Genomic DNA, 21856 nt, shown 5'->3' with positions numbered 1-21856 from the left:
GGATATCCCTGTCCCCTGCCCTGTTGATCTACTGTGACCAAGGAGATAGAAAATACCATTTTTCAAAGAATTAAAATCGATCAAAGAAACATAAGCCCTCTGTGAAATGTTTCTTGGTCGCCCCTGGTTCTCTGAGAGCAGTTTCTTGGAAATGAAACATGAGTGGGGAATAAAATTCTCAGAACATATTGCTTATCACCAGAGAGGTGTGGTATTTGGTCTGCAACAGACATCAGACCTTTTCATTTCGAAGAGTTGGAGGTGTAAAAATGGAGCCCCCCTTTTTTTCTGATGAGCTACTCTGAAAAAATAAAACTGGTGTTTACCAACTACATCACTGCAGGTGCACTGAAGACAGCTTTCCGGGTCTGTTTAGCTTCCTCAATGAAGAAATAGACTATGGCCACCACCAAAGTATGTGTAACCATATTTTATCAAGTAAAAAAAAATGTAAGTAGCGCTGTGGCTCAAGTGGTAGAACAGTAGCATTGAGCACAATGAGGCTCAGGGACAGTGCCCAGGCCATGAGTTCAAGCCCTACAACAATAACAACAACAATAACAACAATAGCAACAACAACAAAAAGGTTGTTAGCTGGGCATTTGCTGGTGGCTCACTCAGTAATCATAGTACTTAGGAGGCTCAGATCTGAGGATTGAAGTTCAAAGCCATGGAGAGCAGGAAAGTCTGTGAGACTCTTATCTCCAGTTAACCACCAGAAAACCAGAACTGACACTGTGGCTCAAAGTGGTAGAGTGCTAGCCTTGAGAGAAAGAGCTCAGGGACAGCGCCCAGGCCCTGAGTTCAAGCCTCATAGCTGACATCTAAATGCCTAGAGGAAAATATTTAGATGTCTGTAAGCAAAACTAGAAAGCTGTAAACTTCAAACACTACTTTGAACCTAATTCACTCTTTCTAGATAAGAGTGAATTAGTGCATGTGGGAGATTTGCAAATATTGTCACCATTCACAGGCAAATTTGCTCTCTAAGGAGGAATCTGCTTGAACTGAGAGACTTGTACCTTTTTCACTCTACCATCTGGCCACACCTCTACTTCCAGCTTTTTGCTGGTTAATTGGAGATAATAGTTTCACAGAATTTGCACCTTGAAACTTGATTCTCAGAGCTCAACCTCCTGAGTAACTAGAATTACAGTCATGAATGCTAAATTTGTTTATTCCAAAGAGACTGAACTTTTGTAATGTTGCTGTTCAATTTGCTGTCCATTCTCTAGATAACATTAATTAGTATGGGGTTTACAATGAGCTGTTTGAGAATTAGGAGGTTGGAGAAGAACTTTGAGTATTTGATAGGGTGAGGGAGAAGAAAGGGGTATTTGGGGAAATAGAAACAGTAGAAATAATTGTGTGTGTGTGTGTGTGTGTGTGTGTGTGTGTGTGTGTGTGTGTGTGTTACTGGGACTTGAACTCCTTGTGTGAATAAGGACCTTGTACTTGCAGGGCAAGCATGCTATCATTTGAACTATACCCCCAATCCCTTGAAATAATATTGATGCACATTAAATATATAAATTCATCTTGTTGATAAAGTATCAATAGAGAAAGGAGCTGGCCATTGAACTTGGGTGCTGGCACTTGCTGGCTAATGTGATCACAGCACAATGAGAACAGATTGATATTATCCCCATTTTATAGGCAAGAAAACCCAGGCTCAAAGAGGTTTAGTCATTTACCCAAGATAACATTCAGGGTCTGACTCCAATCTGCAATCTGTAAGCAATTTAGCAGACCTAAGGATTTGAAGGCCCAAATTCTACATAGAATTGAAAACTTTCAAATTCATTCTTTTTTTTTTTTCTTTTTTGCAGTCATGGGTTTTGAACTCTGGGCCTGCGTGCTGTCCCTCAGCTTTTCAGCTCAAGGCTAGTGCTCTACCACTTGAGCCACAGCACCACTTCCAGTTTTCTGGTGGTTAATTGTCTCATGGACTTTCCTGCCCAGGCTGGCTTTGAACTGTGATCCTTAGATCTCAGCCTCCTGGGTAGCTAGGATTACAGGCTCGCGCATGCATGCACATATGTGTGTGTGTGCTTGAAGAAATGTTTCTATTTTCTCCATGCTTTCTGTGTTACTCAATCCCAGCCGTCACCACTGCTTCAGAGGTGGACAGCTCCTTGGCTCAGGGATGGCTTCCTTTCTATGGAGTTTGATTTCAGAAAGATATGTGTGTGCACCTGTGTACTTAAGGTATAGTCTGTGTTCTCTGTGTGTGCCTGATTATGAACACACGTATGGGTATGGTGTATATGAATCCTGTATACTATGTCCATGTTACTGTGCAAGGAGTGACTTTGAGATTACATTTCCTTCTCTAAAAATGACAAGATTAGGCCTGGAGCCAGTGGCTCACGCTTGTAATCCTACCTACTCAGGAGGCTGAGATCTGAGGATCACGGTTCAAAGCCAGCCTGGGCAGGAAAGTCCATGTGAGACTCTTATCTACAATTAACCACCAGAAAACTGGAAGTGGTGCCATGGCTCAACTGGTAGAATGCTAGCCTTGAGCTGAAGAGGTCAGGGAGAGCATCCAGGCCCAGAGTTCAAGCCCTATGATTGAAATAATAATAATCAATAAAATAATAATAAAAATAATACTAATAAATAAAAATAACAAGGTTACGCCAGGTAAGATTGTATAAAAATGCATGTGTGTGTCTTGGGGTATAATCTTTATTGGTGTGTCTATCTAAGTATGTGTGTGAATATATAAGTATGTGTATATTATGTGTCTGAGTGTGTAGGAGGGTGTGTGTAGATAGTGAGACATCATATATGCACACAGGGCTTCTCCATGAGCACCCAGGACTATCTTGTGGCACAACACTGCTGGACAAGGGAGGCTCTAGCGGATGAGGCCTGGGAGGTGAAGTGTGTTTTATCATGTGATTCAGCATCAGTGCAGCTTCCTTGGCTATGCTGGGCTATTGCTGTCTTTGATGCCTACGTTTATCCTCTATAGCGCTCCAGCCCAGAGCGCCACTACACAACACTTACGTGCAGCGAAGAGAAAAGCATCCATGTTAAACTAAATTATTCATCATATAGGGTTGGTAGGTTGGATTCTGTCTTTAGCGACTCCACGGTTCTTCATCAATTCCAGCTTTGTTGTGTTTTTCAGGTCCTGGAGCTTGGGTGCTGACCGTGAACATTTTAGCTCAAGGGTAGAGCTCTACCACTTGAATCACAGATCCACTTCCAGATTTTTTTTTTTGGTGGATAATTAAAGATAAGAATCTCGTGGACTTTTCCTGCCTGGGCTGGCTTCAAATCTCAATCCTCAGATCTCAGCCTCCTGAGTGGCTAGGATTAGTGGCATGAGCCACAGGTTCCTGACCAATTCCAAGTTTTAAAGAATTACGTTATACCACTAACTTCAGCCTATCGATTTGACAATTCTCTTGTTGCTTGGAAGCTTTGATTATAATTATTCTGGTAGGAAATCTATATAACCTCTGTCCTATTTAGGGTTTCCAAGTCATAAAATAACAATAACTATTCATTATAGCAAAAAAAGAGTTATGTTGTTGCTCTCTGGAAAATTCTCAGATGATCGTCCTAACAATCACCTGGAGCGTTTAGTCTGAGACTCAGGCTGAGTTCACAGGGCTCCACCTCCTCACAGGCAGAGACAATCTGAGCTTGACAGCTGCCATCAACAAGCCAGTACCTTGCAGCTGGTGGCAAGGACAGTCTGCCCCAACTCTCCCCTGGGCATGGTGCCTTCATCTCATATTCTCTCTAGGCAGAATAGGGGGAAACATCAAACGCCAAATGTTTCCATTTACGTAAATGTTAGGGTGCACAGAGGCTGGTGATTCATCTACCCCTTTCGCCCTGAACATGAAACAGCCTTAAGACTGCCTTGTATAAGATGACAGGGTCAATCCAGGTAAAATGGTGGCTCAGGTGGGATTTGCCTGGCTTGCTTAAGCAGGGCAGCAACACGGGTTGATCTTCACATCCCCGTTTCCTAAATCCAAGGCCCGTGGACACCTGCCAGGCTTCTGCAGCTCAATTTCCTGGTCTGTAAAATAGGTGATAAGACTGGGTGCTGGTGGCTCATACCTGTAATCCTAGCTACTCAGGAGTTTGAGATACGAAGACTGAGGTTTGAAGCCAGCCTAGACAGAAAAGTCTCTAAAACTTTTTTCTCTCCAATTAAACACATACATGGGCGCGTGCCCCCACACACAGATATACAAGTGGAGCTATGTGTCAAGTGGTAGACTACCAGCCTTGAGCAAAGAAACTCAAGGACAGTGCCAGGCCCTGAGTTTAAACCCCAGTACTGGAACTTACACAAAAAATAGCTTTTCTGTGTCTGTTTCTAAATTGTCAGTGGAATACAGTGGGAAAGTTTTTCTTTTTTTTTTTTTTTTTTTGGTTCTTTCCTGGTTTTCTTTTCTTTTTTTGATGGGGAGAGTCTGGTCGTGGGCCTGAACTCTGGGCCTGGGCACTGTCCCTCAGCTCTTCACCTCAAGGCTAGTGCTCTACCACTTGAGCCACAGCGCCACTTCCGGCTTTTTTTTCCCTGCTTATGTGGTGCTGAGGAATTGAACCCAGGGCCTCAGGCATGCAAGGCAAGTGCTCTACTACTGAGCCACCTTCCCAGCCCCTGGCTTTCTTTTCTTTCTTTTTTTGTTGGTCATGGGCCTTCATCTCAGGGCCTGGGTTTGTATTGAGCTTATTTTGCTCAAGGCTAGTTCTCTACTACTTTGAGCCATAGTACCACTTCCATTTTCTGGTGCATTATAGAAGATAAAAGTCTCACAGACTTTCCTTCCCAGGCTAGCTTTAAACCTTGATCCTCAGATCTCAGCCCCTTGAGTAGCTAGGACTACAGATGTGAGCCACCAGTGTCAGCTAATTTTCCTTTTTTTTTTTTTTTTTTTTTTTTGCCAGTCCTAGGGCTTGAACTCAGGGCCTGGGCACTGTCTTTGAGCTTCTTTTGTTCAAGGCTAAAACTCTACCACTTGAGCCACAGCGCCACTTCTGGCTTTTTCTGTTGATGTGTGGTACTGAGGAATCGAACCCAGGGCTTCATGCATGTTCTACCACTAAGCCACATTTCCAGCCCTCTTTTTTTTTTTTTTTTTTTTTTTTTTAGCTTAAATGACACCCTTAGTGTATCTCTTGGATTTGTGCCTAACCCCGGGGATCAGCTGGGTCCTTAAACCTCTCCTGCCCACCTCTAGCTGCGATGTCCCAGTCATCCCCAGCGCTGGGCCAAAATGGCTGTCTGTCTGTACTTCATGTTTTCCTCAAGGCCTTGCCTGCACTCACCCCGCCCCCCCCAGCTCCCTGCAGAGCTCCCTGCATACATTAGCCATAATGTATTCTCTCTCCAATACTCATCATATTAAGTCTCCCGCAGATACCGCGCATGAAATAGATTTTATGGGCATACATCCTCGCCCTCATCCAGAGCATTTGTGGCTAGGAGGAGTAAGACAGTCCTATTCTTACCTGAGGGAAAAAACCCCAACTAGGATCCTGGTGGCCAAGGACTGGGCAGTGGGGAGCAGCTGGCCTCTCTTGGTACCAATCCCCTCCTCCTCCAATCCAGCCGTTTGCTTGCTTGCACCATGTCCACGATGGCTGTGCCATCCAGCTGGGCTTATCCAGCCTCTCACTGGCCCGGCCCCCTTTGTCCCAGAATCACACCCCTTAGCAGAGAGGTCATCTGGGTTGTGCGCCTCCCCTGCCTCTCTCACAGATGGAGCCAGAACAGCCTTCCCACCTTTCCTCCTCCAGCTGCCAGTCAGCATCCTGGGGACGCTTCCCTCTCAGGAGTCTACCCTTCCAGGGATGCTGTGGCCCCTTAAGAAAGACCAAAGGGTACTGGGTGATCATCTGCTAGGAGCTGGCGAGGTTGTGTGTGTAGTGGCACTCTCTGAGCCTCCCCTGGAAGGAAGGTCACAACTTAGCTGCAGGATGCTTATGGAGCCCATAAACATGGGTGCCTGGCTTTCCTTTGATGCAGTTCACTCCATCTCCTAATCACAGAGAATACTCATGGAGCACACATTGTATACTCAACCCCACATATTTATTTCCTCCTTACAATAAGCTTATGAGACAATATTGCCATCATCACCCCCATTTTTACAGGTGAGGAACTGAGGCAGAGAGCTAAGTGATTTGTTGAGATGAAAATGAAGAGCCTGGCTGTGCGTGGTAGCGCCCATGGTAGCACTGGGAAAAGCGAGGCAGGGGATGATGAGTTTGAGGCCAGCCTGGGCTGTAGAAAGAATCTGTCTCGGGCTGGGAAGTTGGCTCAGTGGTAGAGCGCTTGCCTTGCAAGCCTGAGGCCCTGGGTTCGATTCTTCAGCACCATATAAGCAAAAAGAAAAAAGCCGGAAGTGGCGCTGTGGCTCAAGTGGTAGAGCTCTAGCCTTGAGCTGAAGAGCTGAGGGACAGCGCCCAGGCCCAGAATTTAGGCCCCACGACCGGACCCCCCCCCCCCACAAAAAGAAAGAACCTGTCTCAAATAATTAAAGGAAAGAAAAGAAGAAAGAATAGAGGAGGGGGGGAAAGGAAAGGAAAGGAAGGGAGGAAGGAAGGAAGGAAAGAAAGGAAGGAAGGAAGGAAGGAAGGAAGGAAGGAAGGAAGGAAGGAAGGAAGGAAGGAAGGAAGGAAGGAAGGAAGGAAAGAGAACAAAGGTTCAAAACCAGGCATTCTGGATCCAGAATCCACATCTTACTTGTGTCCTACCTCTCCCCTTATTAGAAAGGGACATTCCTAGGCTGGGTACCAGTGGCTCATTTCTGTAATCTTAGCTACTCAGGAGGCTGAAACCTGAGGATCTCAGTTCAAAGGCAGTCTGGGTAGGAAAGTCCATGAGACACTTATCTCCAATTAACCATCAAAAAGCCAGGAATGGAGCTATGTCTTAAGCAGAAGAGTCCTAGCCTTGAACAAAAAAGCTCAGGGACAACACCCAGGCCCTGAGTTCAAACCCCCAAAACTGCTACGTACACACGCACACACACACACACACACACACACACACACACACACACACACACACAAATGCACATTCCTGTAGTCATGATGCATTTGGCACTTTCCTGGGTATTCAAGTATTTATCAGTTGAGCAATTTCTATCTTAAAGAAAAAAACAACTTTAAAATAAGCAAAGTCTCATATGAACTGAGACAGTCAGCAAAGGTCAAGCCGTCATGTCTACACCACAGTATGACCCCAGGTTCTTGGCCTAAAAGGTCAAGGCAAGGCCTTGGCTAATGGATCAGATTTGAAGTAAATGCTGGTGTGGAGGCGGAGAGGGAACAGGTGGCGCGGGGCCTAATTAGTCCTGCATGAGCACCTGTGAGTAAAAGGCTATTTGTGGTATTTAGTGACTGTCCCAATAGCCTGTCTGTTCTAAATACGTGTGTGTGTGTGTGTGTGTGTGTGTGTGTGTGTGTGTGTTGATGGTGTTCTTGCTGGGGATTTTAACCCAAGGCCTCACAAATGCCAAATAAATGTTCTACCACTGAGACCTCCAGCCAAATTCCTATATAGATTTTGTTGTATTTAAATCTCCCTGAGTTTTCCCCCTATGCTAACACTTAAAGATTTATATACTAATATGATGCAAATGGAGAAATGTGATTCATGTGAGAAATGTTGAAGAGACAAAAGAACTGTTTAAGGGACATGCTTGTGTCCTGGGGCTTGAACTCAGGGTCTAGGTGCTGTCCCTGAGCTATTGTACTCAAGGCTAGCATTCTGCCACGTACAACAGCTCCACTTCTGGCTTTTTGGTTGTTAATTGGCAGTAAGAGTCTCATAGACTTTCCTTCTCAGGTTGGCTCTGAGCTGAGATCCTCAGATCTCAGCCTCCTGAGTAGTTAGGATTATAGGGGTGAACCACTGGCACCTGGCCTAGCAATGTCTATTTTGTTTTTTTGTCTGTCATGGGGCTTGAACTCTGGGCTTGGGCGCTGTCCCTGCACTCTTCAGCACAAGGCGAATGCTCTACCTCTTGAGCTACTGCGCCACTTCCAGTTTTCTAGTGGTTTATTGGAGATCAGAGTCTCACGAACTTTTCTGCCCAGGCTGGCTTTGAACTGTGATCCTCAGATCTCAGCCTCCTGAGTAGCTAGAATTACAGGTGTGAGCCACCAGCGCCCAGCTGCAATGTCTATTTTTAATAAGGGGAGAGGTAGGACATAGGGTAAGATGTGGATTCTGAGGCCAGATTGCGTAGGTTTGCATCTTGGCTCTGCTCCTTCCTTCCTTCCTTCCTTCCTTCCTTCCTTCCTTCCTTCCTTCCTTCCTTCCTTCCTTCCTTCCTTCCTTCCTTCCTTCCTTCCTCACAATTAACAAGGTATAACAGATCTGGAGAACCCCATGTGTACTCTGCCATCAGGATATTCTAGGCATCTAGTGCTTGCATACTTGCCCGCTTTGGGTCGTAGTATTTGTTACCTTTTCCATGTGTATGTTTAAGCGTGGTTGGAATATAGAAAAACAAAAAAACTAGAGACTCTGGCACTGTTTGTTTATCTAACCATCGAATCCCATTTTGTAGAGGTTTGAAATATTCAGTGAGCTAAGATACTATCAAACTTCCATAAAAGTCCTTGATAAAAGATGAATGTCAGAGGGACAGACTTGTTGAAGAAATCACCTAGGTCAGGAATGGGGGTGGGGCTGGGCAGTGACAGACAACAGAACCACTTTTCACTACTGAAGTGGAAAGTGCTCTGTTGCTAGATGATGAGGTGGGTTTTTTTTTTTGTTTTGTTTTTTGTTTTCCAACTTCGTGGCGCCACCTCTAGAAGAGTTCCAGGAATAACTCCACCCAGCACACACCTCCTCCATCCCCCTCCTCAATTCCACTGACTTTGCCACAGCTGGTCAGGACATTTCAACCCCAGTACCTCATCACCTGTGCCACGGTCCACAGCAGTAGATGGGAGTCTGCCCCTCCCCCTCTGCTGTCCCTTCTTTGTGCATTAAGCAATCACTAAGTGCATCTGATCGGTGGACTCTCAGCCACAGTTAGACTTGGAACTGCAAGGGAATTGGGAAATTAGAGTGTAGCTTTCCTGTCTGTAGCACAGGCAGAAAGAGTCCTAAGGAAGGGATATTGATGAAGCTGATCATCTGTTGCACTTCATAAAAACCTTGAGCCCTTGACTTTGCTCCCCCTCCCCAACCACCCCAAGTTGGTCACTTGCTTTTAAGAGCAAATGGCCTCAGTCCAGGCTGATGCAGAGTTCCCTTTGTGGGGCTGCTGTTTCCAGCACAGCTTTCACCCGGGAGCGAAGCTGTGGTAGCCGGGGGGGGGGGGGGGGTGCCTGGGTCCTGTCTATTCCCACCCCAGGCAGAATGGGAAGGGCCTGGACTGGTCAGCAGGACAGTGCGGAAGGGTCACACCGTGTCTCTCTTCTCTCCCGCAGAGATCCCTCAGTGCGCTGGCTGCAACCAGCACATCCTGGACAAGTTCATCCTGAAGGTTCTGGACAGACACTGGCACAGCTCCTGCCTCAAGTGTGCAGACTGCCAGATGCAGCTGGCTGACAGGTGCTTCTCCAGGGCCGGGAGCGTCTACTGCAAGGAGGATTTCTTCAAGTGAGTGGAGTCATGGCATGTCCCTGGCTGCCTCGGCCTGGTGATGACAGGATGTTCCTATCACCCCCATTCCCCCCGAAGGCCAGTGTCTCAGAGGCAGCAAGCAAGGGAAAGAGACCCGCTAAGGGGGTGGGGGCAGAGAATCTCTGCAAATTCTTCTTCCTCTTCCTCCTCCTCCTCCTCCTCCTCCTCCTCCTCCTCCTCCTCCTCCTCCTCCTCCTTCTTCTTCTCCTTCTCCCTCTTCCCCTTCCCCTCCTCCTCCTCCTCCTCCTCCTCCTCCTCCTCCTCTTCCTCCTTCTCCTTCTTCTTTCCCCTTCCCCCCTCCTCCTTCTCCTTCTCCTCCCTCTTCCGCTTCCCCTTCCCCTTCTTCTTCTTCCTCTTCTTCTTCTTCTTCTTTTTGTCAGCCACAGGGCTTGAACTCTGGGCCTGGGCACAGCTTTTCAGCTCAAGGCTAGAGCTCTTAACACTTGAGCCACAGCATCACTTCCGTTTTTCTGGTGATTAATTAGAGATCAGAGTCCCATGGACTTTCCTTTCCTGGGCTGGCTTTGGACCATGATCCTCAGATCTCAGCCTCCTGAGTAGGTGGCATTACAGGTGTGAGCTACCAGTGCCCGGCCCCCCGCAAATTCTTAAAGGAGATGCTCTTTCTGCCTAAGTGAAATGGGCTGGGGGCACCTGGCTATATCATGCCAAAGTCTCTCTCAGCTGGCATTTTAAGTCTGCGTCCCACACGGGAGGATTGTCTGTGGCTGTGTTTCCCCGGCTGTGTCAAGGAGGCTGGGAAGGGCTGTTCCTGGCTGGAGTTGAGCCGGCTTGCATTGACATAACCCTCAATGAAACAGGATGAAAGGGCAATCTCGTGTTCCTGGGCTGGTTAAGTGTCCAGACCTTGCCTGGATGGAACCCATTCACTGGCTGTGTATTCTTGGGCAACTTCTCTGGGTCTCCATTTATTTGTGAAAGGGGGCTGCTAATAATAGTTCCTACCTTATAGGGTTGTTATTCGCTCAAAAGAGGTTGACCTTGTAAAGTTCTCAGGTGAACTGTCACCTGAGCATTGGTTCTAAAGATTGTCTTGGGTTTTCGATTCTAGGCTTGGGTCCATCTCAAAAATCCTTTCAGAGCTGCAGGTCAGCGTGAGATGAACTAAATGTATTTTCCATATCTAGTTTAGGATTTCCCTCCAAGGATCCATTATCTGAGGCTCATGTGCCAGAGTCTTAGCCAACAGGGACCAGCCAAGCACGACACAGCTGCAGTGGTCACTGCAGACACTAGGCCTGTGCTCAGCCACGAAGCCATGCGGCCAAGGAGCCCAGCAGGCTGCCAGAGAAGCTGCGGAGGCTGAGGCCTTCCGCACCAGTGACTGACCCCAAGAAAGCCACAGTGTTGACCTATCCAAGCCATCACACCCAAGAGTATGGGAGCTAGGATCAGCAGCCCCGTTTTATGGATGAGTTCTGGAGGCTGAGTGGTTCCAGAGACGGGGGACATGGAGAAAGGAGATTCCCAGATGCAGGGCACCATTTCTCCGGGGTCCTCCAGCAACGGTGGATCTGAATTTCTGGGAGTTCTCAGAATTCAGTTGAAGTGCTCTTCCTAGACCTCAGCGCCCACCGCGGCCGCTCCTGGGCTGGGCTCCGGGTGTCCTGTGGTCACCGTCGCTCTGGATTCACATCTGTGCAGCTTTCTCAGTGTGCGTCTAGGTGTGGGCACTGCAGGAGGTGGGCACAGCTCATGTGGCATACCCAGCAGATCTGTGAAGGTGCAGATGGAGGGACAGGCCTTCTTTTCCTTCTCGCAGCTTTTGGTGCATAGTTCCCCATCCCTTCCCATCTGCTTTCTGTTTTTTCCCAATCTGGTTCTTGCTCATTTCCTTTATTCTGATGTTTATGTGGTTCCCTTCCATCTGTCCACCTGGTTTCTCGATGAGAGACCCCCGTTGGCCTCTCTCTTCCTGTCTCAGCGATGCCCTAGCTGGGCGCCATGACAGCTCTGGTGAATTCCAGTGTGCTCCTCTGTGTGTGTGTGTGTGTGTGTGTGTGTGTGTGTGTGTGTGTGTGTGTGTGTGTGTGTGTGTACTCAAGTGCACTGTGGGTCTGGGAGCATACACAGGCACAGAAGGAGCAGGAGAGGGCCTGTCCCACGACTTGGGTGGCTCCTTTGGGTTTCCCCCCAGGTGTCTCTGCCCCTTTAGAGAGCCTCAGTGAACCTCAGAGGCCACATCACCATCTTGAACTTCCAGGGATGGATGTAGGGGAGATACTGACATGGCTGGTCTCACCTTGCAGGTCAAAGCAGTCTGTGGGGTCAGCAGAGCCAGTCAGCCATGACCCCAAGGCTTTCTCTCTAGACACCCCCCTGCTCCACCCCACCCCCACCTTGAGCTGACTGCCCGAGGGACCTGTCTGGGCTTTGAGTTCTGCCTGACTTGGTCTGTTTTAGGACAGGGAGAGGGAGAGTGGGAGGGAGCAGCAGTGCAGGTTTGGGAGAAGTAATGGCGGCAAGGGAAGGGGATCTCCCCCGAACCCAGGAGGAGCCCAGAGTGTGGGTGGAGGAGGGGTCACTGCAGGCCAGAAATAGCAAGGAAGACTTCCTCACCCCAGCTGCTGCCCTCAGCCCCTGCCTCCATCGCTTCCCCACACCGTAGCCCATAGTTGGATCCTTTCCAGGGCTTGGTCTGCAGCAGTAACTTCCTGACTGCTCCTCCACCCATCTCCTTGGAGCCCACAAGCCTCCCCCTGCCCGGTGAGCTGTCCTTCCTCACAGCTGGAGTTCTCAACCCCATGCTAGCTCCTCCAAAGAGCCCTGACATCCACAGAACATCCCAAATGCATTTCGGCTACTATTAGAGCCTCCTGGCCTGGGCTTCCTTCTGGTCCTTGCTAATTGCTTTCCTCGGGTGCCTGATTACCCACTACCACCATACAGACGGCCCCACCCCACGCATGCGCCACATTTCCTGCGTCAGGGTCAGTATGCAGGGAGCTGGCCACAGGTTTGGTGCTGAATCCAGGTCATTAACTCTGTGATGGGGACTGTGTGGAGGGAACTTAAAGCTGGGGTAGTTCTTTTCTTTGCCAATGGAGGGCCAATTCAGGTGATGACTGGGTCCCCCAAGGCCTCTAGGGAGTCTGGGTACTGGTGGCTCATGCCTGTTATCCTAGCTATTCAAGAGGCTGGGATGTGAGCATTGCGGTTCAAAGACAGCCAGGGAAGAAGAGTCTATGAGACTCTTTTTTTTTTTTTTTTTTTTTTTTGTCGGTTGTGGGGCTTGAACTCTGGGCCTGGGCGCTGTCCCTCAGCTCTTCAGCTCAAGGCGAGTGCTCTACCACTTGAGTTACAGCGCCACTTCCGGTTTTCTGGTGGTTTATTGGAGATAGGAGTCTCACGGTCTCTCCTGCGCGGGCTGGCTTTGAACCGCGATCCTCAGATCTCAGCCTCCTGAGTAGCTAGGATTACAGGCGTGAGCCACCAGCGCCCGGCTCTATGAGACTCTTATTTCCAATTAACCAGCCAAAAAGCTGGAAGTGAAGATGTGGATCAAGTGGTAGAACACTAGCAGACTCTGTTCTGGGTAAGGACAGGGAACAATTTGTCCAGGCAGCATGTCTTCCTCTCCCAGTCCCAGGGACCTGGGGACTCAGATACAGCCTGCTCCCCATGACAGCTCACTACTGTCACCTGCACTTGCTTCTAGATGGCACACATGCAGTGACAGAGAGAGCCTCGGGGCCGCATGGTAGGAGGGTGCCTGGTGCCAGGTCCTTCGCTGGTCTCACGCTTGGCTGTGGGAGTAGTCTCAGCCCGAGTGGGTGTCTTATACTTGAATCTGCTCCTAGCATTGGAGGTGGAGGTTGGAAAGCACTGGTCCAAGCCAGGGAGACTCGTTTCTCCATGCGGCTTGAAGAAACTGAAAAAAGGAAAAAACACCATCTTTCTGTTCAGAGGCAACTACAGAGACACTGGCTTCACTTATCAGCCCTGTGGTTCTGAGTCCCAGGATGGATATTTTCATCTCTTTGCCCATAACAAGGGCCAGGGCCAGGGCCAAGGCCACTGCTGTGCACAATTCCAACAGTGTCCTCTTGCTGTGCAGTTTCACAAATCACGATGATGATGTGAATTGCACCCTTGGAAGCTGTTCAGCGAGCTCCTGGAAAAGAAAAGCCCGAAGTCAGGATTTCCTCCAGTCTTCGGCAAGGGGGCTGTGGTAATATTGATGATGAGCAGCAGAGGGCGATGTTCATTTATACCCAGACAAAGAAAAAGGTACCGTTGGGAGGCTGTACTTTGTGGTTGTTGGATTTTTCTTTAGGGGATGCTAAACACATTTAATTTCCTTCCTTTTCTTTTCTTTTTTTTTCTATTTTAAAACTTGAGGCATCATGCTTGCTGGGCAGGAGTTTTACACCTCCAGCCCTTTTTCTTTTTTGCTTTATTTTTATTTTGTAAATGATTCTACCTACAGCCTCTCGAGTAGCTAGGATGACAAGCATGCACCATGATGCATGGCTTTTTTTTAGTGAGATGGGGTCTGGCTAACTCTTTTAACCAGGTTGGCCTGAAACCTCCATCCTTCCAATTTCAGCCTCCTGAGTAGCTAGGATGCTAAGCAAAATCCAAACTCTTTCATTGCTCAGTAACATGGAATAGTTGCCATTGTTTGTTATATTTCCTTCTTGAGGCCTTGTCTTCCTTTCTCAAAGGGAGTGACATTCTGAGGCACAAGAGGACCAGTGCAGTGTGATCTGTATTGTCTCTGAGCCTGGTGGTGGGGTCTTTAAACTCCTCACCATAGAGCAGACGTTCCAAGGCCTGTAACAATTTGAATCACAAGCCCAGGAGCCAAGGGCTTCTTGCATTGCATTTGTTAGGCAGGTCCTTTTCTGGACCCAAAGTCCAGCATATTACAGGCTCCTGCTTGCAAAAGGGACAGGCCTTGGGGAGAGGAGGTATTTGGGAGTCAGGCTCTGGGCCACCTCCTCATCTCCAATTAGATTTTGCCCGGATCCTGGGCCACTCTCTAACTCTGAAGCACATTGCAACAGAATGGATTCTCTGCTCCAAGTGCTCTGACAATCCCACTTAGCCAGCTGCCCTCAGGAGGCCCAGCTGGCTTGAGCTCCATCTGGGTGGAGCCTGCTCTGGCCTCCCCCAGCTTCCACTGGACATGACTGCCTTGAACTGCCTTGAGCTGCTCAGATCCAGGCAGGGCAGCTTGACCGAGCGGGAGGAGTCACTGGCAGTGTGGTAGGGATTAAACCACAGGGCAGACAAGCCACATTGATTTACATGAAGACTGGGAGACAAACCATGGATTATTATGACAGGTAAACAATCACTGCTAGAGAGTTGGAAGACAACAGGTTCAGGTGAGAGGTAAAGCTTCTAGGACCTTCCAGGCAGAGGGAGCTTCAGGTTGCACCCTGGGAAGTCGGGGCTCTGTACTCAGCCTCAAGAGGTTGAACCTCAGGTGCTCTAGGGTGCTGCCACCCTAAGAGATTCCTGTCGAAGCCTCTCCTCTCTCTTGTCTGGGCTGTCTCTCTACCTCTGGCACCCTTAGTCTGCTGGGCAGGCAGAATTGGGCACCCCAGCCTGAGGGAGGCTTTGATGTCTGGGAGGGGGAGTGTGTGGCTGCTTTGGGCCCCTCCTCCAGCCCGTCAATCTCGAGACTGTCAGCCCGGGGCAGGTAGACAGCGTCCTTGGGCCTGCTGTGATTTATCCCTGCAGTCCAGGACAATGTGTTTCAGCTTAGGCAGACCTGCTGTTAGGCTGTCACAGGATGGCTGCACACAGGTCTTCCCGAGTGGCCTGGGTCTGGCTCTGGGTGGGCAGAGGCCTGCAGGACATGGTTCTTATGGGGAAGGCAAGTGAATGATAGAAAAGGGATGGACTTGAATCCAGGATCAGTGTGGATTTAGGGCTCAGGTCAGCTTAGGAAGCTCTGTCCTAGCTTCTACAATGGGGAGAAAACTGGCAACTCTTTGTCTGGAGTTACTGTGAGGCGTGAGTTACATGACGTCCATGCTCAGTGGTTGCTCAGGGTGGGGGTTCGGCATCCATATGTGGGGTGTGGTGAAGAAGAGAGAAGGAGATTCCTGCCCGAGGTTGGGAGTGGCGTGGTCTCAGAAAGGGCAGAAAGATGGGGGTGCAGGTGTGTGGTGAGGCTGGGTGCAAGTATGGCCGGTCATTGGAACCAATGTCCACACCTTCATGTGGGGGTGAATGGGAAGTCATCCTGAGTGTCCCTCACATAATGCTGACCCTTCCAGAGCTGGGGGGCAGCAACAGCAGCCCTTGACCTTTGCTTCACAGAGTGCAGCCCCAATCCTGGCAGGAGGAGCAGACGGGCCTAGGTGGCTGCAGGGTGGCCTGCAGCTGCCATGTGGCCCATTATCTCCCGAAGCGAGCACCGCGGTTCTGGGATTCGTGGTTGGTTGTGAATCTGATCTAGGGCTGGATTTTTGCTCAGCCACTTTTTATTTTTGATAACTACAACCTCCCCCCACCTATATCTCTAGCGAAATGTCCAGAGGGACCCACAGGGGGAGGGTCTCTTTGACGTGTGGCTTTCCATAATTTCTGAATAGTTTATAGTCTAATTCCCTCCCTAAGCAAATTAAACCTTTTAAGGTAACGATCAGATGGTCTAGATAGGGGCTGTGTGTGTGGACATTTGTAAGATTCAGACACGCTGGTGGAGCAGTCACAGTCATTTGTGACGGGCTGTAATCAAGGCAGAAGCAATTACTTAGCCCAGCAGATCCCCCAGGGACCAGCGACCATATATCAAGCGGTGATGAGCCCAGGATTATCCGTCTGCCCGCCCTGAGCGCTCTCATTCAGCTGCGCCCCGCGGCCGGCCTCCTGGAGCCCGGCCTGGAGTGACAGTCTCCTGACATCTGTGGGGACTATATGTCAGGGACTTTTCTGCCATGGTTGGAAGCTAGCTGGAACCAAATAGTTGCCAATCACATGGTACCTGGGCTGTGGAAATAGGGTCTCTGAGCAAAGTGGGGGAGGTGGGTGGAATTCTTCCATCTTGGGGAAAACACTCCAGCCAGCAGTGGCAAGCCTCTTCTTCTCCCCTTCACCCCACATTGCTGGCAAGTCATGGGGGATTCACCCCCAAAGTTTTCTTGTCATTCCTGCTGCCTCTGTTCTGTGGGTCCACCCCTCTGTACCTCGATTTCCTATTTCCCACTCCCGTGCCTTCTGTCTTCCTCAGCCTGCACGGCCTCCCCTCCAGGTCCGTTCCTGGCCTCCCGCCTCCCACTGTCTCCTGAAGCCTCAAGCTCAGCATAAGCTCCCTTTATCTCCTGCACATTCTGTGGCCCTGGTCATAGCAGGACCCATCAGAGCACAGCCGGGTTGTTATTTGGGCGCCCACAGAACTTCCTGAAGCCCACGGGCAAGGGTTGAGTTCTGTGGCCAGTGTTGTAGGTGAGTGTGGCAGGTTGGCCTGGTACACTGGTAGGCGTTCTGTCCCTGAGTGCCCCTCTGTCTGTCTGTTAACGTTTTCCATACCATCATAGAGAGTGAGACCCAAGATCTGGGAGGAGTGCTGCTCCAGGCTGAGTATAAGTCACTCAGAACCCTTCGAGTGGTCCATGCACAGATGGGCAGGGGCAGCCATAGTGCTTGTTCAACATGGCTGAAGTTTCAGAAGCCTGGGATGGTTCTCTTGCTTTAACACAGAACATAAAGCAGACATCCTAGCTGTCTGTCTCCTGGTCTCCTGTTCAGGCTGGTGTGGTTACAGCTGAGTTGATGCTGTTGCTGAGGCTGATGAACCTGGAGTGAGAAGGGCTTATTAGGTCCTGGGAGAGATAAGCATCATCTGCCAGGGACAGTGAGCTTGGGCCAGCCGGCTGATGGCTCCCAGCCCATTGCCATCTGTGTAAAGGAAAGAATAATTCAGGCCTCCAAGGGCCTTTGCTTTAAATGAGATAGATGGCATGAGTTCCCGTGTGCATATTCCATGCTCAATGTGTGTTTACAAAAATGTAGGGTCTGGCCTGGGCTCTGTTGAAGGGTCGGGTTCCCCAGTCTCCCTGTCTCTTGGGGGGCAAAGCCTTCTCCAACTGGGATGGAGAGGAGGTGTGCCCAAAGAGATGGCTGAGCTCTAGCTTCTTTTCCTCACTAATTGAGTGGTGTGATCTTAGGCCAATTATTATCTTTCTTTGGCTCTAGTTTCTTCCCCTGCTAAATAAAGAGGTTGGACCAGGTTGGCATTGCTATGGTTTCTTCAGGAGTTTTTGTCTCAAAATGATGATAACAAATGCTCTTTAGAAAATAGCTGGGCACAGATGGCTCACACTGTGACCCTAGCTCCTTAGGAAACTGAGATTGGGAGGATCATCGTTCTGAGCAAGCTTGGAAAATACTTGCTGGAGACCTCATTTCCATCGTGGTCACCATTGCATGAGCTGTCATCCCAGCTGTGATGGCAAGTGTAAGACAGGAGGATCGTGGTCTAGGCTAGCGCAGGCAAAGAGGGACAGCCTGCTTCAAAAATATACCAAAGCGGGCTGGGAATGTGGCTCAGTGGTAGGGTGCTTGCCTAGCATGCATGAAGCCCTGGGTTTGATTTCTCAGTACCACATACACAGAAAAAGCCAGAAATGGTGCTGTGGCTCAAGTGGTAGAATGCTAGCCTTGAGCAAAAGAAGTTTAGGGACAGTGCCCAGGCCCTGAGTTCAAGCCCCAGGACTGGCAAAAAACCAAACAAAGTAAAAAGGACTGGAGACATGGCTCAAGCAACAGAGATCCCACCTAGCAAGCATGGGATCTAAGTTCAAATTCCAGTAGTGCCAATAACTAACTAAGCAACAACATAAAAGTACTACACTAAAGGCTGGATACTGTGGCTCAGTCTTGTAAACTCAGAAGGCAGAGACTAGGAGGATTATGATTGAAGGCATTTAGCCTGAAAAATAAGCTAGTGAGACACTCATATCAATTAGTAAGCTGGGTATGGTGTCATGCTTCTGTAATCTAAACTATGAGGGAGACGGAAGGGAGGAGAATTGTAGTCTGAGGCCAGCTATTGGCAAAAATCATAAGACCCGCCGGGTGCTGGTGGCTCACGCCTGTAATCCTAGCTACTTAGGAGGCTGAGATCTGAGGATCGCGGTTCAAAGCCAGCCTGGGCAGGAGAGACTGTGAGACTCCTATCTCCAATAAACCACCAGAAAACCCGAAGTGGGGCTGTAGCTCAAATGGTAGAGCGCTTGCCTTGAGCTGAAGCAGGGATAGCGCCCAGGCCCAGAGTTCAAGCCCCATGGCTGACAAACAACAATAACAACAAAACATAAGACCCTGCTTGAAAAATAATGAAAACAAAAAGGAGCTGGAGGTGTGTATCTTGGGTGGTAGAGTACTTTCCTAGCAAGTGCAAGGTCCTAAGTTCGAATCCCAGTATTCTCCCCCACTGCTTTTGTTTTTGTTTTTGTCAGCTATGGGGCTTGAACTCAGGGCCTGGGCACCTCACTGAAGTCTAGTGCTCTATCACTTTGAGCCACAGCTCCATTTCTGGTTTTCTGGTGGTTTATTGGCGATAAGAGTCTCATGGACTTTCCTGTCTAGGCTGGCTTTGAACTGCGATCCTCAGATCTGAGGATCTGAGTACCTAGAATCTGAGTAGCCTCCTGAGTAGCTAGATTACAGGTGTGACCTACCAGCAGCCAGGCCCCCCTTCACCCCACTTTTTATTGTCTTCAAGTCGCTGTACAGAGGGACTTCATTTTAACATGTCTATTTATGTGCGCAATGCATTTTGATCAGCATCAACCCAGTACTGCCAAACAACAGACAACCCAACCCCACCGCGTTCAAAGGCCTGGGTACGAGGCATTGTCTGGGGGTCACCTCTGGTAAAATAGGCAGGCGTATGTGTGATGGCGTGCAGTCGGCACCCTCAAGATTTTACCATTCCAGATGTGACCGTGGGCTTGGGCGGAGCTTTATGTGCTGGTGACATGGCTGTGGCCTGAGAGTGGGTGGTGATATATGTTGGAAATGCTCGTACCTACAGTAACAGTAAATATCAGCAACTTACCTGTCAAATGCGGTGATAGATAAAAGAAATACATGTAGGGAAGTGTCAGCTGGGAAAAAAATATACAGCCGGCAGTAAATCACCGGCAAGCAATTAAAGCATAAAATCAAGTTATGCAGTATTTTGTTTCCCTGGGACGGCACGTCGTGCTGTGGCGGCTGGCTTGGGGTCTGGGCTGCTCCCTGCCATCTGCCTTGCAATGGCCAAGCGCGAGGGAGGCGCGCTGCGGAAGAGCTCTGGGTTCAAACCCCAGCCCTACCATCTCAGCTGTGAGTTCTGGGCATGTTTCCCACCCTCTCTGAACTTGCTTCACATGTAGCAGTGGGAGCCGGGGTGGGGGGGACTGCAGACCTCTTGTTCATTTAGACTATCACCTGGTCAGGCTCTGCTGGGGTGCTGGGTTCAGTGGGGGAAGTGGGGAGACGATCAAGAACAATGCTCAGGGCAGCTTTCGAGCTGAGTGCTCTGGAGAGGAGAAAGAAAGTGCTGGGGGTGATCATGGAAGACCAGAGGAGGTGGCATTTCCGGGGAGACCATGGGAATGGCAGGGGTGAGCCATGCAGGTGTTGGGGAAAGAGTGTCCCCAGGGCCCCAGGGGAAGGAAGGTGAGCAGGGCAGAGTGTGGACGTGAGGAAGGAACTGAGATCAGAAGGCCAGGGGTGGGCATGGGGTAGATTTTCAACCATTAGCAGTGGCTTTGGCTTTGACTCTGAGGAAGGAGCCGCGGTGGGGGACGGGGGAAGGGATGGGGTGGGGGCAGAGGGGAGAACAGGAAGATGGTGTATGTGGCCTTAGTTTCCATGGCTGCTGTGTGGAAACACAGGGGTAGCTGTGAGGGAGGATGTGGGCCGCCAGGGACAGCTGTAGGGGGAGGCTGGTGGCTATTAGAACCAGAGAAGGAGGCAGAGGAATGGAATTGAGAAGCAGCCCAGCACTTTGGGGCCAAGTCAGCAGGATTTGCTGACAGATCTAGCGGACAGTCCAAGTTCTGGGCCTGAGCAATTGGAAGAATGAAGCTTCAGCAATCTGCAGTGAGGAAGATGGGGGGAGGAGCATCTGAGGAAGGTGCTGAGTGGCAGGGCCTCCCAGTGTCAGGGGTGTAGGGGTGGGGGAAGGAGGGCCGTGGGGGGTGAGAGGGCTCAGCCAGGGGAGCGGCCCGGAGGCCTGGTGAGCTCCTGCAGCTGCAAGGTCAGGAGGGATGGGGGGATGGGAGCCGCCGCTGGTAGCCATGCCAACCCGCCTACCACCTGCCAAGCGCAGCCTTGGCTGGCTGGTGAGGCTGGATGGATTCAAGAGCAACCTGTGCAAGGGGCGTCCGAGTCCTGGCCTCCAGAACTCCCTGAGGATTTTTCCCCATAATGGATTCAGAGCTGGCAGACAGGGCACAGACTTGACAGGGAGGGCAGAGGGGACAGGGTAGAAGGTGGGTCAGAAGGAAGGTGCTCTGTGTGAGGATGGAGGCTGGCCGAGAACAGGGCACGACTGGCCACCTGGGGCCAGGAAAGGGTCCTGGCTGTGGTGGTGGACGGGCGGTGGGGCACACGGTGGATCTTCCCAAAGCGGCTCCTGCTCCAGGAAACAGAACCTGCTCCACCAGCTGACACCCACGGGGGAGGCTGTAGAGAAGAGATTGTGAGTGCGAGAATGAGAAACAGACTAGGGAAGTATGGTTTCTGGGCCCCTCTCCCTCTCCCTGTCCCTCTCCCCTTCTCTCCCCCCTCCTTCTCCATCACCCTCTCCTTCCTCCTCCCCCATCTCTCTCTCTCTCTCTCTCTCTCTCTCTCTCTCTCTCTCTCTCTCTCTCTGGCTTTGTGAGATAAGCTTTTGCTTATAGGGCAGGCTGGTCTTAAAACTCTTGCTGTTGTCTCCTGAGTGCTGAGATCAGAGGTGTGTACCACCATGCCCACCCTCCATATCAACTTAAAGTCAACAAGGTGCTGCGTTTTTTTCAGCTCTGCACTAGAGTAGGGAAGGAGGAGGGAGGATTCGTAAGGTGGTCCATGGAACCGTTGCTGGAGAGCGAGACCACGGTGTGTGTGTGTGGGGGGGGGAATGAGGGACAGGGCTAGGCAAGTGAGAAACGCAGTCCCTGAGTGGTTAGAATTAGCTTACTGCAGGGCCCTCTAGAGGGAGCATGCCCAGTGCGTAGCAGGTGGTAGTCCCGCTCCAGGTGGGGGTGGGGGGAT

General features: G+C 50.0%; 1 protein-coding gene across 1 annotated transcript in view; it reads left to right on the top strand.

Moving 5' to 3' along the window:
• Lhx4 (LIM homeobox 4) overlaps window positions 1-21856 on the top strand; it is a 44420-nt gene that overhangs the window by 9692 nt on the left and 12872 nt on the right. Inside the window, exon 2 of the mRNA XM_070034117.1 lies at window positions 9433-9604. Coding sequence (XP_069890218.1) covers window positions 9433-9604 — 172 coding nt within the window. The remainder of the gene's footprint in view (window positions 1-9432; window positions 9605-21856) is intronic.

The sequence above is a fragment of the Dipodomys merriami genome, unplaced genomic scaffold (assembly GCF_024711535.1).
Source record: "Dipodomys merriami isolate MVZ:Mamm:240054 unplaced genomic scaffold, mDipMer1.0.p SCAF_24, whole genome shotgun sequence".
NCBI classification, from domain to species: Eukaryota; Metazoa; Chordata; class Mammalia; order Rodentia; family Heteromyidae; genus Dipodomys; species Dipodomys merriami.
This window is presented reverse-complemented; position numbering and strand designations above follow the sequence as displayed.